Raw genomic sequence first — 25,808 nt, 5'->3', positions numbered from 1 at the left:
GAGAGAGAGAGAGAGAGACAAATCAAGAAACAGACTCCTAGCTGTATAGGACAAACTGATGGTTACCAGACAGGAGGTCGACGGGGGAATGGATGAGACAGGTGATGGGGAGTAAGGGGAGCCCTTGTGATGAGCCCTGAGTGATGTGTGGAAGTGTTCAATCACTGATACCTGAAACTTATATTACAACTAATATTGAAACTAATATTACACTGTATGTTAACTAACTGGAATTTAAATAACAACTTTAAAAAACCTGTTTTCCCTGCCACTTTGGATATTCTTCCTCAGAGAATTTCTCAAGGGTTCAGCTGCCTTTCTGTGCTCCTGATTTCTTGGTTATTCTCCTCAGTATCAGGATCTTGTTTCCACCTTCCCGTTTAGCATATCTACTTGGATAACCCATGAACTTGACGAAAATGGAATTTATTTTTCTTCAAAGCTGTTTAACCTCCCATGTTCTTTTGGCACCACCATCCATCCAATTTTCTATGTTTAGAATTCTGAGAGGCGTCTTTTTTTCTTTTTCTCTCTTGCCATGCAGTCATCTAATAAGGGCTGCAAATTTTATGTCATAAATATTTCTCAGCATTTGCCTTTTTCTCTCTCACAGACCACTGGGGTGCTCCCTAGCTCAGGTCCTCATCCTCATGTGGTTGCTATGTGGTCTTCTGACTGGTCTCCCTTTTGGCTTGTCTGTGCTTGCTTTCTTTTTTATCCTGTCCTCCGCTCCTGCTCTTCACGGGCTTTGGCAAAAGTCCAAAGGTTCCCTAAACCTTACTTTCTGAACTAGCTAATTCACTGATTGTCCTTAGAACTGTCATGGCCTTGTTTATTGCCATTTGTTCAGCCCTGACCCTGCTTCCGATTCAATGCCTTATTCCTTCTGTGCACTCCAACTTGGTTTAATCTTGTTTTCTGTTTCATTTTGAGATGCAGTGAGTTGCAGTTAGAGAAAGTCTAGTCCTAGTAAAAGAACTCTCGTGAGATGTTAGTGAAGTAATTTGTTTGATTTTCGGGGCGTCTGGGTGGCTCAGTGGGTTAAGCCGCTGCCTTTGGCTCAGGTCATGATCTCATGGTCCTGGGATCGTGTCCCGCATCGGGCTCTCTGCTCAGCAGGGAGCCTGCTTCCTCCTCTCTCTGCCTGCCTCTATGCCTACTTGTGATCTCTCTCTGTCAAATAAATAAATAAAATCTTAAAAAAAAATTTATTTGATTTTCAGTTTTCTCATCTGTGAAATGGTAATGATGATAACACATCATTGCCAAGGGATTTTTTTTTTTTTTGAAGGCTTACTTGGGATAGTGTTTTTAATACATAAGGAGAATGAATATGTAAAGTAGAAAGAATAATAATGATAAACCCTAATTCCTTTATTATCAATTATATAATTACTAATAATTGAAAAGAAAACCTTCCACTGTGTTTTATTACCCATAGCTCTACAAACTCAGCTGGAAACCAATGAAAATCTTCCAAACAAATAAAAAAAAGGATAAAGTCAGACTGGAGCCTTGTCTACAAACCAGGCTGCCCGTCTAAAAGGGGACAAAAAGCGATCAACCAGTGCACACTTAATGTCTTTAAGGCAACGTAAGTGGTTATGTCTGGGCTTGGTGTATTTTGAAATTAAAATCAGGAGTTTATACTGCAAATGTAATCTCAGTAGGAACTCCTTGTAACAAACAGAGTTCAGCAGGCCGGGGAGATTACATTGCATTCTTCCTGTGGCTCCTGAAGTTTCAGGGGATTAGTGTGGCTGGTCTCTGGAGTTGGCTCCTTCTATACAGCGTACTTGTTAGTTTTTACAGTAAAGTGTTTATGAGGATTAATGACTGCATTAAGTAAGAGTCAACCTAAGACTTTCTGAGAGCTCATTATAAAATCATATAGTCAAAACCTCCACTCTGTGTGACTTTCACCTTTGAATTGAATTGAATAATGTGACTTCTTACCCTGCAGGGAGAGGAGAAGCTGGTCATTTCAGGTGTACTTGGGACTCCTCTCATGTCTTGCCTTTTCTAGGGCTGTGAAAGAGTAGTAGTTTTTCTCTGTTCACCTTAAATAACACTTAGTATTCATTCATTCATGAGAGAGAAAGAGACTCCTTCTTCAGGAGAGGGGCACAGGGAGAGCGAGAATCTCCGCAGGCTCCACGCCCAGTGTGGAGCCGGACTCGGGGCTTGATCTCTTGACCCTGAGATCTTGACCTGAGCTGAAACCAAGAGTGGGGCCCTTAACCGAATCAACCACCAAGGTGCCCCAAATAGCACTTGGTTTTCAATTGATTATTTGTTTTTAGTGGGAAATAGAAGAATGTTGATCTTAGTTATCTTGGTAATGATCTTGTACTTAGCTGGATATATTCATAAATTTGTGTGGATAGAGGAAGAACAAACCAACATAAATTTGAATGTTTCTTTTAGTGCAGATTTTTTTTGTTTTTAACACCACATGAGTATATCTCTGTTGTGAGGCATATGGTTATTGAAGAAAACCTGCTTACTGAAAAATATTTCTCTGAGTTTTTTAGCTGAAATAATTATAAACATTGTTTTATATTGTTCACTGAAGAGGGTCAGATGACTGTTGATGAAAATACAAACCATTTGGGGCGCCTGAGTGACTCAGTCGATAAGCAGCTGCCTTCGGCTCAGGTCACGATCCCAGGGTCCTAGGATCGAGCCCCATTTTGGGCTCCCTGCCCAGCGGGAAGCCTGCTTCTCCCTCTCCCACTCCCTTGCTTGCGTTCCCTCTTTTGCTGTCTCTCTGTCAAATAAATAAATAAAATCTTAAAAACAAAACAATACAAACCATTTTTAAGATCACAGCTGCACTTCACTTGTATACATATATTGTATTTAAGTCCCATTAGTAACTTTTACAATAAACCTGTAATCCAACCCATCCATTTTGTTAAAATTTTAAATTAATTTTAATTTTATTATGTTAAGGTACCATAAGCTGAATTGTTATTATATGTATATGCAAAGTATGTAAGCTTCCATCTGTTGTAAATATTTTCTTGCCGGCTATGACTTGTCTTTCAACTTAATTGTCTTTTATCGTAACAGAGTTTAAATTTGTATGGAACCAAATTTGTCAGTCTTTTAGTAACTTTTGGATTTTTTATCTTAGAGAAGCCATCACTTACTATGAAAATAGTTTATAGTTATAGGGTAGAGTGTTACCCCTACAGTTTTTCTAACATTTTCATTGGGCATATTTCATATGGAATTTCTGGTGTGAGTTAAGGAACAGTTTATCTTTTCTCTGCTGTTCTATTGTCCTATATTAAATTCCTTTGTGTACAGAGATATGTTTCTGGACTTCAGTTTTTTCACTGATCTATATGTTTATTCGTATGCCCATACTGTGTGGTTTTAATTACCATACCAAACTCATACTCTTTTAAGTTTAAAAAGTTCACATTTTCTTTTATATGGTATAAAATGGATTTTCAGTGGACAACAAGGGATAAAGTAAAAACTGAAATTCTTCTTTCTTTAGTTAATTCTCCAGAGTCTGATGGTGATTTGTTAATTAATCTTATGTTTCTTGACTTTTTTCCCCAGAAAATTTCTGTCCCTGTTCCAGCAAACACACTTGCCATGGGTAAAAATGCATACAAATGGGTCATACTATATGTACTATATAGTATTCTTTACCTTGCTTTTTAAAACCTATAACAACTTTGGGGCACCTGGGTGGCTCAGTTGGTTAAGCAGCTGCCTTCAGCTCAGGTCATGATTCCAAGGTCCTGGGATCGAGCCCCATGTCGGGCTCCCTGCTCAGCAGAGAGCCTGTTTCTCTCTCTCCCTCTGCCTGCCACTCTGCTTACTTGTGCTCTCTCTCTGTCAAATAAATAAAAAAATCTTTAAAAAAACCCAAAACCCTATATCAACTTTATTGGGATAAAATTCACATGTCATACAACTCACTCATTTAGTGTACAGTTCAGTGTTTTTTTAAGTATACATGTGTGCATTCTCTAATACAGTCAGTTTTAGAACATCAACCCCAAAGATACTTCCTACCCATTAGTAGTGACTCTTTACCCCTGCTGCCCCAGCCATAAGCAGATATAACCTACGTCCTACAGATTTGCCTATCCTGGACATTTCATAAAAATGGATTTATACATATGTGGTCTTTTGTCACTTGTCTCTTTCTCTTAGCCTCTTTTCAAGCTGCATCCATGATAGAACATGGATCAGTACTGAATTTCTTTATTGTCAAATAATATTCCACTATAGAGATATATCACATTTTATTTATTCATTCATCAGTTAATGAGCATTTAGAGCTAGTTCTACTTTTGGCTATTTTGAGTACTCCTGTATATTTGTGTGAATGTATGTTTTCATTTATTTTGAGGGATATACTAGGATTGCAATTGCCGAGTTACCTGGTAACTTACTGTTTAACATTTGAGAAATGGCTAAACTGTCTGCTTAAGTGACTGCACTATTTTACATTCCTACCAGCACTGTATGAAGAATCTAGTTTCCTCATATTCTCACCAATACTACTTAGTACTGTCTTTTTGATTACAGTCATTCTAGTAGGTTTGAAGTGGTATCTCACTGTGGTTTCAGTTTCCATTTCACTGATGGCTAATGATGTTGACTTTTTTCTGTACTTACTGGCTATTTGTATATCTTCTTTGGAAAAATGTTTATTCAGATCCTTTGTCCATTTTTAAAAATTGGGTTGTCTTCTCATTGAGTTGTGAGAGGTTTTTATATATTCTAGATACAAGTCCTTAACAGATACATGATTTTCAAATATTTCTAACCATTCTGTGTCTTGGATTTTCACTTACACATAGTAGTGTTCTTCAAGTATAAAAGTTTTTATTTTTTATTTGGAATTATCTTTTCTTTTTTTGCTTACACTTCTGGTATCATATCTAAGAAACCATTGCCTAATCCAAGGCCCTGTAGATTTATGTCTGTGTTTCTTCTAAGAGTTTTATAGTTTAAGCCCATATATATATATATACATATATATATATATATGTATATAATTTATTTATTTAACAGACAGAGACCACAAGCAGGCAGAGAGGCAGGCAGAGAGAGAGGGGGAAGCAGGCTCCCTGCCCAGCAGAGAGCCCGATGTGTGGGGCTCGATCCCAGGACCCTGGGATCATGACCCGAGCCAAAGGCAGAGGCTCAACCCCCTGAGCCACCCAGGCGCCCCTAAGCTCTTATATTTAAGTCTTTTTTTTTTTTTAAATGACTCTTTTTTTTTTTTTTAAAGATTTTATTTATTTATTTGACAGAGATCACAGGTAGGCAGAGAGGCAGGCAGAGAGAGAGGAAGGGAAGCAGACTCCCCGCTGAGCAGAGAGCCCAATGTGGGGCTCGATTCCGGGACCCTGGGATCATGACTCGAGCCGAAGGCAGAGGCCCAACCAGATAGTATTCCATAAAATGTTTTTGACCAATAACATTTATAAATAATGTCTTAAGTAGTATTTTTAAACTGTATTTTGGTGTATTTTTGGTGATACTGTGTGTCTGAGGGGAAATTTTTAGTACTTGATTTGCTGGGTAAAAGGGATGTTGTGTTTGTTACGATCAGTATTAGTTATTGACAGATCTTCCTGAGTTTGCACTCAGTGCGTATTAAAGTTGTTTTGAGTCTTGCCAGCACTGAGAATGATGTAACTTTTGTCTTATTTTGATTTACACTCATTAATGAGATTAAGGATTTTTTTTCATATATTGGCTATTTATATTTCTCTAGAACTAATTTTATATCCATCACTTTTTTATTGGGTTATTGATCTTAACAAATGTTTGTTACATTAAGGGAATTAGACTTTGTGAGATGTCCTCTAAATATGTTTTCCCTGTTCATAGTTTCTTTTAGACTTGTTGGATAGCTTTGTTCTGTAGATGTTCTATATTTTTGTGTGGTTATATTTATCTACCTTTTCCTTTCTGGTTGTGGCTTGTATCAAGTTCATGTCCTTAACTACTGTTCATTGCTGCCTCCTGTGTTATTAGGCTCTGTTAGGCTTAAAGAAACAGATATGCTTGGTTTACTTCAGTTGATGGGTTTTATTGTAAAAATTCATAGAGAATAGAAGAAACAGTATCAGCCAGGTAATCAGGTTGTGATGTTGGGACATAGAGAGTATGGGAATTAGTGCATAGGTCTCTTCTCTGCAGGTAGATTAATAGGATATCCAGAAATTGTCTGCTTGGAGTGGACCTTGTTATGCCATGAATTCAGAGAAATGTTTGAAAAAGCCACCACTTCAGAGGCCTTGGAGAATGGCTGAAACCTGTGATGTTGATGGTTGAAGCTGTATTGTAGGGCAAGGCATTCCTGGAACCAGTGGTATATGAACAAAGGCAAATGCTGATTCCCTGGATTTCTGAGTCTGATTTAAGAGGATTAAGGATGGGGAAAGATTAGTTAGTATCCAGAATTCTTGAGAGGATGCTTGGACTTTATATGATAACCATTGGGGAGCTACTGAAAGGTTTAGAGTTAGACATTCATTTAATAAATATTCATTTGTGTCAGGCACTGTTCTAGGCACTTAGGGATATATTAATGTGCAAAATAAACCAAATGAGGAAAACAAATTATTCCTCCTATGTAAGTTATGTTCTGATGGTGGGAAGATAATCAATACTCATTATGCATAGTAAGTATGTTATGTAGTGTGTTGGTTAATGTTTGCTATTGAAGCATTAAATAGAGCAGAATCAAGGAGTGTTGTAATGTGTGTGGGGGAGGGGTGGGAAAGAGCATAGTGATTTTAAATGGGTAGTCAAGGTAGGCTTCAGTGAGAAGGTAGCACATGATAGAATCTGGTACTTCATTAAGGAGAACAATCTAGGAAGCCAGGTTCTTTGGCACTGAATGGAGAGAGGGGTTGGAGAGTCTGGAGGCAGGAAGACCACCTGCATGGACTGATTCCATGCTTTAGTTGGAAGTGGAAGTACTTTTCCATTTGGTTGTGTGTCCCTTAGCAAAGAAGTCCAGTAGTTACCTAGCCTGATAAGCTCCATTTTGTTTTTTTTAAGTTTAGGAGTGATACGGTTTCTATAAACTGATCTTTACTACCAACAGTCCAGTGTTTCTTTAAGTGTATTCATGAACTTTCCATATCAGAATCACTTGGGTTACAAGTTAAAAATGAGGATGCCAGGGCACCTGGGTGGCTCAGTGGGTTAAAGCCTCTGCCTTCGGCTCAGGTCATGATCCCAGGGTCCTGGGATCAAGCCCCGCATCGGGCTCTCTGCTCAGTGGGGAGCCTCCTTCCTCCTCTCTCTCTCTGCCTACTTGTGATCTCTGTCAAATAAATAAATAAAATCTTTAAAAAAAAGTGGATGCCTGGGCCCTACCCTAGACTAACCTTGAAGATAGGATAATGGTTAAGAATGGAAGCTTGAGATAGTCTGTTTGGGTTCAAATTCTAAATATGTCTCTTACTTAGTTCAGTCATCTTGGGCAAGATAGATAACCTTTCTGTGCCTTAGTTTCCTAATCTGTAAAATGGGAATAATGATCATGGTACTGATAATATCTGTTTCATATTGCTGGGAGGATCAAATACATTAATTTATGTGAAGCATTTAGAACACTGCTTTTCACATTGTAAGCACTTAGTTTTAGATACAATTGTTTTTGTTTCTGCTGAACTGTAATCTCTGAAGGTGAGGCCAGTTGTAATCTCCATCTTCCGTAGTCACCTTGGGCGGCTCATTTGCCCATGTTCTAGAGGATATAATGTTAATACTTCCAAAGGTATAGTAATAATGTATGGTGATATTTGTTGGAATACGAGTCAATTAATGTTTTAATTTTCCAGATAGAGTGGTTTATTAGCAACAAATGCCATTGTTTATGGGGTGCCTATGCTAAGCACTTTGTAGGCTGTTTGCAACAGCCCCGTGGAGAGAGGTAGGTATTAGCGCACTTTACAGATGAGAAAAACTGAGGCTTATACTGATGAAGAAACTTGTCAAAGGGGAGACAGCCAGTGAGCCGTGGAATTGTGATTGATGGCCCCCCTCTGCCTGACTCCAGAGCACTTGCGCCTTCCATAACATATCTTCCAGTTATATTCAGCCCTTTTTTTTGAAAATGTACACTTTACAGTCTGCTGCATTTCTGTGGCTACCTCCAGCTCCATAAAGACCTCGGAGCTTGTAGCCCTGGCTGAGGCCTTGCCTGCAATATTGTGAGACACCCCGAGTTAGAAATGCCCAGCTCCGCTGCTCCCTGACACTTGGCTTTCCCAAACTGTGACGTGATACACGGTTGATGTTTTAAGCTGCTGAATTTTGGAATCATTTGTTTAAAAGCTTTAGATAGTTTTTTGTCTGAAGTTCTGAGATGCACCTTCCTTTCCAATATCTTGGAGCCCTCAGCTGTCACACACATGTGTTTCAACATGTGGTTGCCCAATTTACTTCTATTTTGTGCTCATTTGTTGTCTAGATCATCTCTGCCTTCTCCCTATGCCCCCACTAAGTATGTTGTTGGCTGGCTTCCTGGTGCTAAGATACATAGAATACAAAGCATAGCACTGTAGTACTCAGCACAGCACCCAACAGACAGCTGGCTAAGCTGGCCGGGAGGAGGTAACTCTTGCCCATTTCTGAGGTGCCGCTTGGGGAACTGTTTTGTCCCCAGTAGCCTGAAGGAGCCCTGTTTCTCGGGGAGTTTCTCCATGAAGTGGCTTCTAGTTTCTGTTATAGAAACTCTATTGGTTTTTAGCTGGAAGTGCTGTCTGCCTGCTTTTCTCCCTCTGCTAGTTCTGAAGCAGCAGAGTAAACTCTATAAAGAGAAGTCAGTTGGAACAGTGTTTCTGTTTTTGTTAAAAAGTAAGAGAATGTGGCAGAGAAAACCCGTCAGGGCGCCGATCAGCTTATTTAAAGCTGTCATCTTCCGGTTGAGACAAGTGTTACCATGGTGTCTGGTCTTTTCTGAGCTGGTGTCTGTGTGTCATCGCGCCCCGTACGCTTACTGCCTTTGATTTCTGCTTCTCAAAATTCAGAGGCCAGATTCCTCCGGAGGATTATCTCGCTAAATCAAATCCTCTTATGGAGGAGGATCTAAATTGGAATTGCTCTCTGTTTTGATCAGCATGCTGGTTAAATGTTTAGAACCCCACTTATTGGACATCCTGGGGTCTCGCCTGCCTCCTTAGAAACCCACAGAAAGCTACAAGGGCTGCCAATATTAATTGTATCTTTGGGCTGTGATGGGTCTGTCATCTTGCTTGACTGTTTTTACTGAATTTTGCCAAGAGGAAAAGACTGAGGGTTTAGTGTGGCCCTCAAACGTGGTGTCTTACTTCTGTATTGAAGTTACGAAGTAATTCTGTTTCTGTTTAGTTTTAAGAAATGTGTTAGACCAATAGCTAGTTTGCAAGCCACCTTTCACCTGTGGTAGGGGATTCTTTGAAAATGCAATTATACCATATATTTGTAGCTCTTTGGCTAGGAAGCTGATACTCAAACCACTTTTTTTTTTTTTTTTTTTTTAAATATATGAGAGGAATTTAACTAGACTGCTCAGGTGATTGTTTACTTTGCATTAATAATGGAGTTTGGTAATTAAGTCATTTCTTGCATCATGAGCTCAGACCTGCCCTGGAAACTATAAATAAGTGTGCTTTGTGGGATGGTCCTTGAGATACTTTCGAAACCTTGCTGATAGTCCAAGCAGGTGAGTTTCAGTGCCCTTGGTGTTCTCCCCTGGGCAGAACAGCAAAGTAAGTAAAACATGTTTGTTGTTGTTGTTGTTGTTTTTTAATTTAAAGTAACAGATGATTTTTGTAGTACAGTCATAGGTTAACAGAAATTGAGCAGATAATACAGAGTTCCCATATCCACTTTCCCTTCCAGTTTCCCTTATTTATTAACATCTTGCATTTGTGTGGTACACGTTCTAACTATTAAACAGTATTGGTACATTATTACTAACTAAAGTCCACAGTTAACATTAGGGCTCACTCTTTGGGTTGTGCATTTCAGTGGATTTGGGCAAACGCATGTCATGTATCCACCATTACAGTGTCAGAGTCAGCTCCACGCCCTGCAGATCCTCTGTGCTCTGCCTGTTACCCCCGCCTCCTCTGGAACCCCTGGCAACCCCTGATCTTTTTATTGTGTTCCTAGTTCTGGCTTTTCCAGAATGTGATACAGTTGGAACCATACAGTATGGTTCAGACTGGATCTTCTCACTGAGCAATATGCCTTAAGTTTCCTCTGTGTCTTTTCATGGCTTTATAGCTCATTTCTTTCTTTCTTTTTTTTTTTTTTTTGCTGCATACTAGTCCAGTGTCTAGATGCACGAGTTTATCCATTCACCTAATGGACATCTTGATTGCTAACAGTTTTTGGCGGTTATGAGTAAAGCTTCTGTGACCATCTGTGTGCAGGTTTTTGTGTGGACCTAAGGTTTCAACTCATCCATGTAAATACTAGGGAACTTGATGGCAGGATCTGAAATGGGTTACTGGCCTGGTGATGATGCCCTCTTGTTCCCTCGTGACTGTTCTCTCACTCACTATGGCCTCCGTAGTGGGACAGCCTCACCAGCCTACCTCTGCCAGGGTCTTCTTGTTGTTCACTAGAAACATTTTCTGAACAAGTAGGGACACAGAGGTCTTGATTGTGCACTCGGGAAAGAATATTTAAGATGTTTAATACTATTAAGTATTAATATTAAGATTTTTATGAATATTAAGATGTTTAAATACTTCTCACTCATGGTAGCTATGTTCCCATCTCTCCGCCCAATTGCTTCAATTGGAACTTCTTATTTTAGTCTTTCTGGTAGTAATTTCAAGTGTGAATGACTGTCTCAACCCTTAAAATTATATGATTTTTTTTTTATTGTGGTGAAATCTGTATCTAACACAAATTTGTGATTTCTATCCACCAAAAGCATATAGTTCTGCCACACTAATTACATTTAGATTGCTGTGCAGCCAACAGTGTTTTCTAAAACTTGTTCATCCAGGGATATATGGTCGGTTTAAAGTTTTAAAAAAATTTTTTAAAAGATCTTTATTTATTTATTTGACAGAGAGATCACGATAAGGCAGAGAGGCAGACAGATAGAGAGAAAGGGAAGCAGGCTCCCTGCTGAGCAGAGAGCCTGATGTGGGGCTTGATCCCAGGACCCTGGGATCATGACCTGAGCTGAAGGCAGAGGCTTTAACCCACTGAGCCACCCAGGTGTCCCTGGCAAAATATTTCTATTAGTCAGCTCCCTCTAAATTTTGCTGTGGTAAAGACCTCCAAATATCAGTAGCTATCAGCAATCTTTATTATTTATCTAACCTCATGTTAGATAAGTATCATTTCATTTGGCTGGAGCTGAGTCACATGACCACATCTAACAGTACGGGCAGTTGGGAAATGTAGTCTGTCTATGTGTGCAAGAATAAGGAAATCTGTTCATTGATTAGTCAGCAATCTTAGCCATATTAAGAACAATTATTGAATCATACACATAGCTCTTTATTTTGATCTTTCAGGGACAATAGAACAGAAATTGCCTGATTTCGTAGTTCTGGATACTTCTTTGGGAAACATTTTTTCTACTGTATGCTCCTTTCCCATTGCACCTTGGATTATCCCTTCCTTTTACCACTGAGAGAATTTACTGGAATGAATAAAATTATATGCTGTTTTAAGAAATACCTGTTTGGTAATGACTTTTTCTAAAAACGAGTCAGTAAGAAGCCTGAACGGTAAGAATGGTTGTTACTGAGATACTTTAAAAAAAAAAAAAAAAATTCCCTGTTTGGCCCTCAGTCTTGAATCAGAAGACTGGCTTACTTTCAAAGTCTTCTAGTTACCGATTTGGTTTCAAGGTAATGGGCTGTCCTTGCATATACCTGGAGCATTGGTATTCTGCTGTTGTCTTGAAAAAGGAAAATATGTGAAATTTGTAATTAGAGATGCAATATCGTGCATTAGCCAGACTAGCAGGTTCAGATAGAAATGCTATACATTTTAGCATAAGACTATTCCTTAGTAATAAAATTAGGGAAAAAACGGGCAATATTTATGCTGTGTGCTCCCCCCTATTATAATTAGAAGCAGGCTCAGCTGCCTTAATGTCTGGCTTGGCAGTAGGGTATTTTGAGCATGCTTGGTATACTCCGCCATGCCTCTGCTCGCTGATGATTGAAGTTCATACTCAAATGTTAATTTTCAGTAAGTGCCTACTATTCTAAAACAACTCTCATTCCCTTAAGGAGAAATGTTTCATTGGAGCCTCTAGTTGCTGAAAACAGCCGTGTAAGCATCGTGGAAGTTTTTCCAAATTAAAATTTGATCCACCCGTTCATTTATTTGTTTCAGGGTTCTGACAGTCGGTTGTGTTTATAGACCCCTGCGGAGCTCTGTCAGCAAACTCTGTCAGCAAATGGGAAACATGTTGCTTGGGCGCAAAACCTCTTTATCTTCCCATACTCTGACCATAGAGACCACCCTGCTCTTACATACACCCTTGGTACTTACTCTTCGATGGAATGGTCTTCCATTCCCTTATTACTGAGCCATTGTTCTAGACTGGTTATACTATCCTAATTCCAAACTCGGAGTAATTATCCTCTTGAAAAGGTCCGTCAGGTGTACACCCTGTCATGACATAACCCATTTGTCTTCTCCAAACCGGCTTGCTTTGTGCACTGTTAGAATAGCTGGAAAACAGAAATCAACACCAAAAAGCAAAACCCCTTTGGCTACAGAAATCTCTTATATTTAAAAAATGTATATTTGAAAAGTGCTAAGGCCATGTAGAGTGACAAGTATTTAGAATTTGTCCAATCTTTTATCCTAAGGCCCCCTTAGCAGCTGGTATCCAAAGCAGGCTTCAGTAAACACCCAAGGTTGTCCAAAAGGCAGAGTCTCAGACCCCACCCAGACCTCCTACGTCAGAATCTGTTGCTTAACATGGTCCCTGGGTAGTTTGTGAACATATTAAAGTTTGAGAGGCTCTGGTTGGAGACCTTCTACATGAGCCTGTAATCATAGAAACCACTCATCATTGTGAGGGGCCATCAAACTTGAACTCAAACTGTATTTATAAAGTAAAGTCTGTATGTTGGAAATGAATTACCTGGGTATATGATACATGTTGAGCTATTTTCCGTTGTTTTCTGGTGTGCTAATAATGAACTCTCTTCAGTCTGAGGACAGTGGTGGCAGCAACATGTCCTGAATGGATGAGAGATGACCTCATTGAAAGAGTGAGACCTTTTTGTATATTTTGGAGTCTGACTTCTGAATCCTTGGTGATAGAAAATTCAGGCATTCTTCAGATTTCTCAACAGGTTGTGGTGTTCTCAGGGAAGGGCTCACCCAGAACCTATGTCTAGAGAGGAAATGGAGTCTCACTGTCATTATATAAGTGTAACTCTGTCTCTATCTCTCTCTCTTTTTAAAGATTTTATTTCATAGAGAGAGAGGGAACAGAAGCAGGAGGAGTGGTTGAGCAGGGAACCCGATGCGGGCCTCAATCCCAGGACCCTGGGATCATGTCCTGAACTGAAGGCAGATGCTTAATGACTGAGCCACCCAGGCACCCCATAACTCTTGCTCTTTTAACATGTCAAAAAACATTTTTTAGGAAGAAAAAAGGGTCCCTGGCTTGTCTGTTGGACATGAACTTCAATTTCAATTATTTTGAGAGAGCAGGAAAATGTTCACCTAGAATCTTAGCTCCTGCCACATGAGAATTTCTTTGCAAGTCAGTGGGGTCAAGTACATGGCTTTGTACTTTGTCAGAACTCCTTTATCACTTAGAGTATATGCATTGAGGTCTCAATAATTTGAAGGTTGTTTGCTAATTTATGCATTTTTCTTCTGGAGAGGGGGTCCCAGAGAGGATGGTGTTTTCTTGTACTGTGCTAAAATGGACTTTTCTCCTCTTAGGGTAAAAAAGTAAAACTAGAGAGAGTAATGGCATTTCCATAGGGGAATATTTCCTAAAATTCTCCTGTGGTTTCTAATCTGAGGGCTGACCACCCCCCCCCCCCCCCCCCCGCTCCCAAGGGCTAGCATTTGTGGAAGAAAGCCAGAATGATTCCTTTTAGAATTGAAGCCCCCCCCCCCCCCCCCCCCCACCATCCCTGACCTGCCTCCCGAGTCTCTCCATCACAAACACTACAAACACACAAGCCCTACCTTGTCTTCTCAGAGTTCCACCCTTCTTCTCCTCCACTGGCCTCTACTGATCTGTCTGGCACCATCACTCTGGCTAAAATTTCCTTAAGATAATCCCCAGGATACCCAGGTCCAGTGACTTCTTTGTAAGTCTCTGTGACATTTGGTCTTGTCCGCTTCCTTTCCTCCTGTTGTCCTTGTGATGTTGGTCACTTGGGTTTCTCTTCCATGGTTTTTGCTTCTACAGAGCATTAGAGCCAGACCACCCAGGTTCAAAACCAGCCTTCACCGTTGACTAGCTGTGTGCCCAGGGGAGTCAATTAACTTCCATGTGCCTAGTTTTCTCATCTATAAAATAGAGTCAAGGAAAAAATCCTTCCTCATAGGGTTGGTTGGTAGGAAGGGCAAAGAAGAATGTCTAGCGCATAAAGTTTTCTAGGGATGAGTCGTAACTGTTGTTTCTGCCAGCACCACCACCATCATCACCATTGCCATCATGAAAAGGCATTTCCTGCCCCTTGCAGCTTCTTTGATCTGCTTCCTACTTGCAGGTATTCCTGCCTTTTTTCTTTCTTTCATAGGTCTGCTCTTCTCTTGGGTTTTTCCTTGATGGTTCTGGGGATTCCCACGTGGATCTCTTTATCCTTGACCTTTTTCTGAGCCCCAGAATCCAAGAGTTTACCTTCAGAAATCTCCTGAGCAATATAAACCAAGCTGCCAGAGTGGAGCTTATTCTCTGGTCATCTAGAGCATCCCACCTTCCTTCCACGGCTCCTCTTTGTCGTCCTCTTAATGCAGCCTCCAACTTTCACAACTCCTGCTGGGGAGTCACGGAGTTTGGTCTTTTCTGTCACGCCCCGGGGCATCCAGCTGGGTTGCCGTACCTGTCGATGATCCCTCTGTGGTGTCTTGCAATGTGTCTCTACTTTTCTGTTCCCACTGTTGTTCCCGGGAACATACCCTTTGTCTTTGTTCAGGCTGCCGTAGCAGGTCATCTCTAACGGGGTGGCTTAAACAGCAGAAGTTTCTTTTCTCGCTGGAGACTGGAAGTCCAAGATGAAGGTGCCAGCAAAGTTGATTCTGGTGAGGTCTCTCTCTTGGGCTTGCAGACGGCTGTCTTTTTGCTGTGGCCTTATGTGGCTTTTCCTCTGTGCGTCTGAGCTTTCCTGGTGTCTTGGCCTCTTCTTGTAAGGATACTATTCCTTTTGGATTGGGCCCTATCACTCCATTTAACCTTAATTAGTTCCTTAAAGGCCCTATATCCAAGATACAGTCACATTGGAGATTAGGGCTTGAACATAATGAAATTTGTGTGGGACACAATTCAGTTCCTAACACCCTTGCTGCTGCCGATGGTCTCACTGATTTCCCATCTCTCTGTAATCCATCTTCATACGGGGGCAGGAATGATCTAAAAGTACAGCTCTGACCCTCTCCCTCCCATTGCTAATAACTGGAGATGGCTCCCGTTGCTTTGATGCAGTGTGAGGTGGATTACTGCTAGGAGACTTGAGGGCAGTGTCTCTCGTTTCTCAGTTCCCTACATTCACTCATCCGGAAATGGAAGAGTTCCCACCCCATGGGGCTGTAAGGATGATATAAATGCAAACCGATAGTTGTTTTATTATTAGAGAAAATCACGTTCACATTCCTGAGCCTGCCGTTTAAGTTCAGCTCCTCCCTCACTGTTACTCCGAGTGTAGTCCTGTGTGCTTTTTGGGTTCCCTCTTCCAGTGTGGGGATTAGGTTCCCCACACCCACACTGAGCAGTTCTCAGACACACCAGCAAAGTTTCCAAGAGCTCAAGTCAGTTCTGACACTGTCTACCCAGAAATAGCTGTCACTCCAGTCCCTTCAACCTCCCCCAACCCCTTTTAGATGCTGGTTATAAGCCCCAGGCTGTTACCTGTGCTTCTGACCTGGCCTTCTACACATTGGAGGTTCCATTTACCTCCTCCTTAGGTCTGAATAATGTGCTAGAGCAGCTTACAAAGCATAGGGAAACACATTTACCAGCTTATTAAAGGGTATGATAAGGGATATGACTCACCAGCTTGATGATGAGATAAATAGGGTGAGGTATGTGAGAAGGGCATGGAGGTCTCTCAGAATGTGGCAGTCCTCAAAGCCATGCATTCACCAGCCTGGAAGCTTTCTGAGCTGGGTCCTTTCCGGTTTTTGTGGAGGCTTATTTGCCGTCCTCAAGATCGTGTAAGGCTGCCCTTATCTGATTGAACCTGCAGGTCCTCCGGTCTTCCCAGTGGGCGTGGTTGGGGGGGCGGGTAGGACTGAAAGGGCCAGCCCTCTAATCACGTGACTGGTCCTTTTTGGCAACTCGCAGCTCCCTTTGGTTGGGGTCCTTAATAATGAGAGATACCCATTTCACCTTTAAAGCTCCGTCTGAAGCATTTTCAGGAACTGTGTCTGAAGACCAAACACATGTGCTGGGTGCTGTGAATAACCAGACAGGTATTTCTCATATCGCACGTGCTTGCATCCTCCATCACCTGGAGCCTGTTCGTGACATGGACTCTGCTTGGTGATTACATCCTCAGGTCATTTGAATGTCATGTCTTGGCTCATCGTCTGGTGCTTAACCAGCTTGTTCCTGCTCCAGGAAGGACCCAGGCTTTGGAGGCCGATCACCTGTTTGCAATTCCAATACTTTACCAAATAGGTTTTTGTTTTTGTTTTTTGTTTCTTAAGATTTTATTTATTAGGACGCCTGGGTGGCTCAGTTGGTTGAGCAGCTGCCTTCAGCTCAGGTCATGATCCCAGGGTCCTTGAATCGAGTCCCGCATCGGGCTCCTTGCTAAGTGGGGAGTCTGCTTCTCCCTCTGCCTGCTCTGGCTGCCGGTCCTTCTGCTTGTGCTCTCTCTCTCTCTCTGACAAATAAATAAATAAAAATAATTTAAAAAAAAGATTTTATTTGTTTGATAGAGGTCACGGGTAGGCAGAGAGGCAGGCAGAGAGAGAGAGGGGGAAGCAGGCTCCCCACAGAGCAGAGAGCCTGATCCCAGGACCCTGAGATCATGACCTGAGCCAAAGGCAGACGCTTAACCCACTGAGCCACCCAGGCGCCCCCAACAGTTGCATGTTCTGTGCATATTCATTGACTGTTAACATGTTACCCCATCTGCTTTATCATTCTTTGTGTACGTATATGTACACACACAGGATAGTTTCTGAATCATTTGAGAGGAAGTCGCATGCATCATGGCCCTTTACTCCTAAATCTTTTCTGTTTGTATTTCCCAAGAATTAGAGATATTCTCTTACCTAACCCCAGGACAGTTTCAACTTCAGTAAATTTGATATTGATAAAATACTTTGATTGAATCTGCCTTTCCATTCCAGTTTTTCTAACTGATGCAGTCATGTCCTTCATAGAATTTCTTTTTTCCTTTTGGGGCAGGCCTTCAGGCAGACTGGATGAGGCACGTCCGTGTTGGGGAGGGCAATCTGCTTTACTCCGTGTCTACCGATTCCCGTGTTCCTCTCATCCGCAAACGCCCTTGCCGACGTACTACAACAGTGTTTAACCAAATCTCTGGGCATTTTGTGGCCCAGTCGGAATGACACACAGAGTCAAGCATCACATATGGACTCCTGGATTTCTCTTTCCAGTGATTTATAATCCACTGCTATCCTTAATTCTATCAGTGATGAAATTGTCATATATTTGGCCAGCTGGAGCTCCTTCCAGCTGCCTGCTGTGTCACTGTGACATGTCCTCAGTGTCCGATATTAGTGACCTGCCTCTCCTACTGGTGATGACATCATCTGTCTGTGTGCCCTGTCAGGCCCCTCCAAGTGAATTGTTGTATGTGTTGGGGAGTTTTTACATCAAGCTCTCCCCTAAATATCCCTTGAAATTAGGGAGAACCTGCTCATACATATTTGAGTGAAGTATTAATAGGCAGGTAGGAACTTAATATTCTTTATAGTCTTTTTTACTTACTCCATTTTTATTTGCAGTAACGAGTCATCTAATGGGTTACTGTTCTGTAGTATGCATCGTATTGGCTGCCCTAAATTAATTTATGAGCTGCTCATGGACTCCCTCTGCTGGCAATACAGCACATAAACACTTTGCTGGGGTTGTAGGATAGATCTGTTCTGCCCATTTTCTTTTGGTTGGTTTCTCTCCGATTATTACACAGTTATGGCTCATACAGTACAGACCGTTTTGGAACCTGATTTATTTACTGAATGTATAAAAAAGATCATTTCTTATAAAATCCGTACATTTCTACATCATCATGTTAATGTTTGGATAATTTCCACTTACGTGAAATAAATCCAGCATTTAAATAATTCAGTGTTAGTAGGCATTTGTATTTATTTTTTTTCCTATTTTAGATAGCACCAAAATGAACATTCCTCATACTTAATGCCACTCACGTGTTACTTACTTAGTTGAGCTTGATTAGTGGGTAGAAATGTGACAGGTGTAAAAATACAGAGAAGAGATATTCTAGTTTGAGAAAATTGCCTAAACCAAGCGTAGGATGTTTTCCAGAAACAGGAAAATCAAGTTTGGCTGAAACATGGGGAGGCCATAGTGGGAGATGGTAGGAAAGTAGGTATTATGGGACTCTTTCTAATTCTAACCATAAGTAAGCAGAATAGAAATGTGCTGGTTTCATGGGACGCCCCGGTTAGCTGGGTCAGGGGGCTCAGATGCTGCTTCTCCCATCCCTTACTTGTTTCATTTCTCCTTTCCTCTCTGCCCAGACTTGGCAGTGGTTCTCTCACCTTTAGGCTGGAGGAGAAAAGAGACCCTTGGCCCCTCCCAGCAGGCATCGGATAGCTCAGGTTACAGGCATTATTGCTTTTGTCCATGACTCATCCAGTCATCTTCAGGGAAGACCTGTTGTAGGCACTGTCTGGGTCATCCCTGTAAACAAGGGGGCCAGGCTGCGTGCCTGTGCCAGATCTGAAGCCCAAGCCTAAGATAGGGAGTAAGTCAGCACTATGGTAGACAGTCCCTCATGGAGCAGGTGACAGGAAACTCCTCAAGAGAAAGAGTGTTAAATAGAGAGCCCTGTGGGCATCTTCCCCATAGGCAGGCATCATGCTGGCTGGTCTGCACCAGAACACTCCAGGTAGGTCTGAAGTAGGGTGTGGTCAGTGAGAGAAGACAAAGAAAACGGAAAGCAGGAAAAAAGTTGGATCAACAGCTCCTGGTGGTGCCTCCTTATAGAGCAGGAACACTGGGCAGGGATTCCTGTGAGGTCAGGCCTTGGGCCTCCTCGGGATGGCGCATTTAGAGATGGGAATATGGTCAGGAAAACTGGTGAATTCAGTTTTAGGCTTGTTGATTTTGAAGTTCTTCTCGAATACCCAGTGGTAATGTCCAGCAGGGCAGAACCAAATCTTACCTGGTTTTTCCTACTTTGGGCCAGTAGTCCCAACAGTTGGTGATGACTAGTCACAGATGCAAAGGCTTCCCTCCTTGTTTGGGCTGTGCCAGCAGACACTTTCTGAGTCCCCGCCCTTTCAGCCTCTACCTGTGGGCAGCCTGCTGTCCATTTCCAGAGTCATCTTTGTGAAACATTTTGTTTTGTCTGAACCTTGCTCAAACACCCTCAGCAAATTTTTGCTGCGTGTTCTGTGAAGTATAAAAGTTGTCACTCCAGGTCTTTAACGGTTTGTCTTCAAGCTACATTTCCATCTTTTCTGTCTCACCGCTTCCTTCTACTCCATACACGAATCTTGCATCAACTGAATTTTTGCCATTCCCTTAACATGTCCCATGCTTTTCCCACCTCTTGGCTTCTGTTCTCACTTTCCTTACCTGCTACGGTGCCTTGACTGGGATCTGACTGGAGAACAGCTGATTCAGAGAGACAAGATGTTAGCAAGATTGTTCCTAAGCAGGTAGGGTAAAAATTTTAGACGGCACTTAAATTCTCCATCCTCATATTGACAAATACGGTGTGCAGCGTCCGCATGAGCCATTATTGGCTTTCTTCATGCCACATTGATCAGAGCCCAAACTTCAGAGTGGGCATCACCATAGAAAATGCATAGAAATGCAGGGGGAGGATGTGGAGGCACAGGGGCACTGGCAAGGGGACATGTCCCCTTCTGTGTGCTGCAGCTGGAGCTAGTGCTGGGACGAGGGATAGAACCTGGGAGGGCTTCTAAGAAAAGGTGGCATTTCTGCCTGAGTCTCAAAGGTTGAAGGACTTCAGAAGGCAGAAAAAAGGTAGCATTGCAGGCAGAGGGTGTAACATGGATGTCACCGCTGAAGGTCAACGACATGGGACATTTGAGGGCTAGCGAAAAGTGTGGAGGTGGCTGTGGCTTGTGCTGTATGTGTGTCTGTATTAGATTTTGGTCTTAGTTTGGGCTGCTACAATAAATTCCTATAGACTGGGTGGCTTATACCAACAGACATTTATTTCTCACAGTTCTGGAGACTGGTAAGTTCAAGATCAAGGTGCCAGTTGATTAGATTCCTGGTGAGAGCTCTCTTTCTGGTTGGCACATGCTGTCATCTTATGTCCTCACATGGCTGAGAGAGAGAGCTCTCTCTTCGTTCCAGGATGCTAATTCCATCCTAGGGGATCTTCTCCTGGCCTCGTCTGAACCTGATCACTGCCCAAAGGTCCCACCTCCTACTACCATCACTGTGGGTGAGGGTTCAGTATATGAATTTTAGGGGACACAAACATTGAGTCCCTAAGACTTTCTACTGACATTCAGTCCCTAAGACTTCCTACTGCCTGTGGCTCTAGGAAGAAGAAGAAGTATTGAGAAGGAGAACTGTTTTTTCTACCTGTTACTTAGTGAACAAATGTAGAGGGTATTGATAGGGCCAGAGGCCAGTCAACCACACTCTAGGCCAGAGATGTGATACCCATCCCATGCCCATCCCATCGCAATTAAGAGATACTTTGGGTTTTAAGAAGCCAGGCTATTCATTTTTTTACAATAATAATAATCATAATAATGAAGAAACCATTATTTTCCATTTCTAACTTTTTTTTTTTTTTTTAAAGATTTATTTATTTATTTGACAGAGAGAGATTACAAGTAGGCAGAGAGGCAGGCAGAGAGAGAGAGGAGGAAGCAGGCTCCCTGCTGAGCAAAGAGCGGGACTCGATCCCAGGACCCTGAGATCATGACCTGAGCCGAAGGCAGCGGCTTAACCCACTGAGCCACCCAGGCGCCCTCCATTTCTAACTTAACAGCATTTATAGTTGCAAATTCTGGTAAATTTTAGAAGAAAAAGGCAGATTTTTTTGTTGTTGAAAATAAACTTTTAAAAACTCAAGATAAAGTCTTGCCAAAAATAGAGTACAACATGAGAAACAAAATAGAAAATGAATCCTAAGTTGAGATGAATGTAGACTGTCTTGGTGCAAAGATGTTGTATACAGTAGACACAGATTTGTTTTTTTAATGACTGAAATATTTTAGGTTTTGTATTTGCTTCCAATCCAGGGAGAGTGTATTTTTATCAGGTCAATTTGCAGAGGTAGAATATGGCCTTTTTTGGTTAATGCTGTGACAGACCATTGCCCACCTAGAGAAGGATTGCCTTTATTTTTACCTCCTTAATAGTAGATGAGCCATTCATTCAACAGCCGCAGAACCTTCCAGAGCTATCCCTTGAGCAAAGGCAATGGTTAACACAGAAAGAATCTGCTAATAGACTTGTGTCGAAGAAGATGAATTTGGTGACTTAGAAATCTTGCTTCCAAGGTCCCTGAGACCCAGGCACTCTGCAGGGCGTGGGCAGCGAGCGGCAGTTAGGCGGCTCCTGCCTGTTTTGGAGCAGGTTAATTGCAGACCTGCAGGGGTGTGGCCGCAAACCAGGAGGGGGCCAGGATCCTGGGAGCTTTCCCTTCAGAGTTGATTCGTCTCTCGGATGTCTACGTCAGTAAAACCCCGTCTTTCCAGGGAAGGAAAGGGGAAGAAAGAGAAAAGGAGGGAAGGGGGGAGGACAGATTGAAATTTTTGTTACACTAAGCCAGACGTTACTTTCGATAAAGTAATAATGGAAACACAGCTTTATTTCTAGAGGAAGTTGTTCTTAGGAAGCTGATCGCTAAACCTGGGAGCTTGGCTTTTAGGACTCTGTTGTAATCCAGGATGGAAAAAAGTATCACCCTGATGGCTTTTGTAGGAGATTACTGACCGGTAATCCTTCCTTGTCCTAGAAGATTAAGTCCGCCCTGGTGTAGTTGTGGTCAGCTGACCGTTTATAAAAAAAAAAATTGTGGTTTATTGTAATTGTGCCAGTGTCTGACGTTTGCTTGGACTGTTTGTACATCTGGAGATACTGGTGAACCTGGCCCTCCTTTGTTTACCTGTGAAAGCGCTGCTCCCCTGTGCTGGTGGGTCCATTGTTGACTGATATTAACAGCAGGTGGTGGATAGAGCCCTGAGGTTGCTCCAGATAAGTCATTTATTAAACAGACTTGCTTGTCCTAAGGGTGCGAAGGCTCTGAGAAGGAAATAGCACACCGGGGCCAGGAAGCCAGGGTCTTCAGACCCTGGGGTTCATTTCTTCAGCAAGGTTGCATGGGACTATGACCAGAGCGACATTCAACTGAAGGGTCCCAGGCACTTATAAAACGATGCGTTCTGCGTTTTTCTGGAGTGGACTGTAGAGAGATGGATTTTGATGAAGATTACCAGTCCCCGTTTGATTTTGACACAGGAGTGAACAAAAGCTATCTTTACTTATCTCCTAGTGGAAATTCGTCTCCATCCGGATCACCTACTCTTCAGAAATTTGGTAACTATTAATTTTCTAAGGTTAAATTTGTTGTAACAAAGCTTGGACACGACCTGGGCTTTGCTGTCTTTAAAATGATTAGTGTCAAGAGCTACCATGGTGTTGCTGTGTTGAAACTAGTGAAACAAAGCTGTTGCAGAATCCAAGCAGAGAGAGATGGCTCATTAACTATTTAGAATGTGTTTATTTATACATAAAACTTTGATTTTAAAGGTGGTACTTGATAGGAACACTAGAGTTCTTCTGATCACTTTGAGTTCATTGAGCTGATAAATCACAAAAAAGGGAGAATTGGAAGGTCTTTGCTTGTGGCCATCGATGTATGGTTTATTAAGGACCCTTCTCCCCTAAGTTTTGTCTTTGTTAAATGAGGCTTAGGCATCTGAGGCCCTGATGGTGTTTAAGGCCCTGCTAGTGGACATCCTGGATTTTGTTCTGGAGTCCTGAGAGCAGCAGACAGAAATACCTAGGCAAGAGATTTTTTTTTTGAAAAGAAGACCTCAGTGTTGCTGTACCTCGGGAAGCAGTCATTCTTCAGAGGTGTCCGTATGACCTCATTCTGAAGGCCGGGTGCTGGCCGGGAAAGTCTTCGTTTATACTCACACAGGGCAGCAGGAGCCCGACCATGTCCTCCAGGCCAGTTCGCTCATTCTACAGGGAAAGCCTGGAGACCATTAGATGACCTACTCTGAAACTTACCAGAAGTAAGCAGATTTTCCTAGAAGTTAATTTTTTCCTTATTAATGAACAATAGGTTTTAAGTTTACAGAGTGGATCTTTGAGAAGGAAGTGGTAAAGGATACAGCAGGAAACATGCGTCTAAGTATTTTCAGTTGTGTACATGCCGACAGTAGAGAGTGTGCTGAAGCCACATTCCTCTAACCATTATTTGTAGCTGTAGTGACCTTTGGGGATGCTTTGGATTTCCAGGCGGGGAAAAATGTTGAAGATACCAGGTTAGAGCTGGTTTCTAGAAGTGGGGACTGGGCGGCAGCTGTTAGCAGTTGGCTGGGAAGCCCTCTCCTTTGCTGCCCTCTCCTTTTCCTGGGGGCCCCCCTTGGTCCTCTGTAATGTGGGGGATCTCCCCTATGTGTGGCCCCTAAAAGGATGGCATCCTCCATCCTAACTAATAAATCCTACACATAGAAAATGCCTCAAGAGCAACACACGGAGGATGCCTGAGTGGCTCAGTTGGTTAAGCATCTGCCTTCGGCTCTGGTCAGGATCCCGGAGCCCCAGATTGGGCTCCTTGCTCTGCAGGAAGCCTGCTTCTCCCTCTCCCTGCTTGTGCATGTGTGCTCTCACTCTCTCTGTCTCTGACAAGTCATATCACTCAGTGTTTAAAAAAAAGAAAAAAAAGCAACACACGATAGGTAGTTCGAGGTGGGCGGCCGAGTAAAGCCCAGGTGACAAGGGGCCATGGAAGCAGAGATTGCAGTTCTGTGACTTCAGGTGGATTTTGGTGATTGTGCGCAAGGGTTTGAGATTCATGGAAGGATTTGCCTAGCTGGTGCTCGCTCTCTTCTACTCTCAACTTACCTCTTTTCACCTCCTTTCACTTTTCCGAGTTGCAGTAATTCCTGCCTTTGGGTGTTTTCTGTTAAAAATAAAGCAGTTGGGAAAGTTGACAATGTCTCCAGGCAGATTTCAAACAATTTTCTTTCCAATCCCTAATAGCAGTGTAGGAGATTGGGCTCATGTTATTAAAAACAAAATTATATATATATATATATATATATATATATATATACATATATATATATATATGCAAGTGAACAACAAAAATGTACCCATTAGTGCTCAAGTTTAGAATTTGCTTTAATTAGAAAAAAGGAGGGGGAGAGAGCATTAAAACAAACAGAAACCACCCAAAGCAGTCATTTAGTAAGAACACCATGATCCTAAAATACCAAATAAAAGAGGATCTAGAACAGTCATCAGCCGGCTCTGTGCCCTGGACCCCTCAGGGCATAAGAAGCCTGCAAATCTCTCTGAGGTGTAGATGGAAGGAATACTATGTCTTGGGTGCATTTGTACTCTTTGTATTTCTAAGTAGGAGCTCTTAGGACAGATACATTATAAATACATTTAAAAGTTCCTGTGGCTTTTGGTCACCGTACTTTTCTTTTTTCCTCCTTTTTAAAAAAAGGATTTATTTATTTTAGAGAGAGCGAGCAAGCTGGGGTTGGGGGAGGGTAGCCGAGGGAGAGGGAGGGAGAATTCCTTGCCGACTCTGAGCTAAGCGCAGAGCTCTTCACGGGCTCAATCTCAGGACCCTGAGATCATGATCTGAGCCATCAGGAGTCGACTGCTAATGGACTGAGCCATCCAGGTGCCCCCACTGTTCATCTTCTTAATCAGCAGACAAGTAGTGCACAAAAGGGACCGATGTTAAAAGGAATCCTACTCAGAAGGGTTGGGAACACTGATCTGAAAAACATATTCTTTGATACTTATCCAGGCCATCGTGGGGCAAGTGAGAAAGTAATGAGATTTAATCTATGGGCAGAATGTTCCTAAGCAGCAGTCTGAGTGAAGGAGGGGACGAGGGCCAGTGGCTGGAACAAAGAGAGGTCTTTTATTAGGGATTTTTAAACTCTTTGATAAAACCAGCCCACATCTAGAACACCCTACGGGTCATGACCCACAACCCTCATCAATACCAATATCAATAACCAAAGCAGAATTCTGTGGAAACAGAACTCATCTTGACTATTCATGATACACCCTGATGATATCTTACCATTCCATTTGTTCTTTTTAAAATGCTCATTTGCGGGGTGCCTGGATGGCTCAGTGGGTTAAAGCCTCCGCCTTCGGCTCAGGTCATGATCTCAGGGTCCTGGGATCTGCCCACATTGGGCTCTCTGCTCCACGGGGAGCCTGCTTTCCC

At 42.2% G+C, this 25,808-nt stretch overlaps 1 protein-coding gene across 8 annotated transcripts in view; it reads left to right on the top strand.

The window, feature by feature from the left end:
* Window positions 1–25,808, top strand: part of TPD52 (tumor protein D52) — a 99,727-nt gene that overhangs the window by 40,978 nt on the left and 32,941 nt on the right. The window contains exon 1 of one of the 8 annotated variants that reach the window (XM_032316893.1): window positions 22,561–22,915. The exons of 4 other annotated variants lie outside the window; for them this stretch is intronic. In XM_032316893.1, the coding sequence (XP_032172784.1) occupies window positions 22,792–22,915 (124 nt within the window). In that variant the 5' untranslated portion in view covers window positions 22,561–22,791. Of the gene's footprint in view, window positions 1–22,560; window positions 22,916–25,808 lie in introns of those variants that run through there. 3 more of the 8 variants (XM_032316894.1, XM_032316896.1, XM_032316900.1) reach the window with 3 other exon arrangements.

The sequence above is a fragment of the Mustela erminea genome, chromosome 16, assembly GCF_009829155.1.
Source record: "Mustela erminea isolate mMusErm1 chromosome 16, mMusErm1.Pri, whole genome shotgun sequence".
Taxonomy (NCBI): Eukaryota; Metazoa; Chordata; class Mammalia; order Carnivora; family Mustelidae; genus Mustela; species Mustela erminea.
Note: the sequence above shows the minus strand (reverse complement) of the source record. Positions and strands in the feature narration are given on the sequence as shown.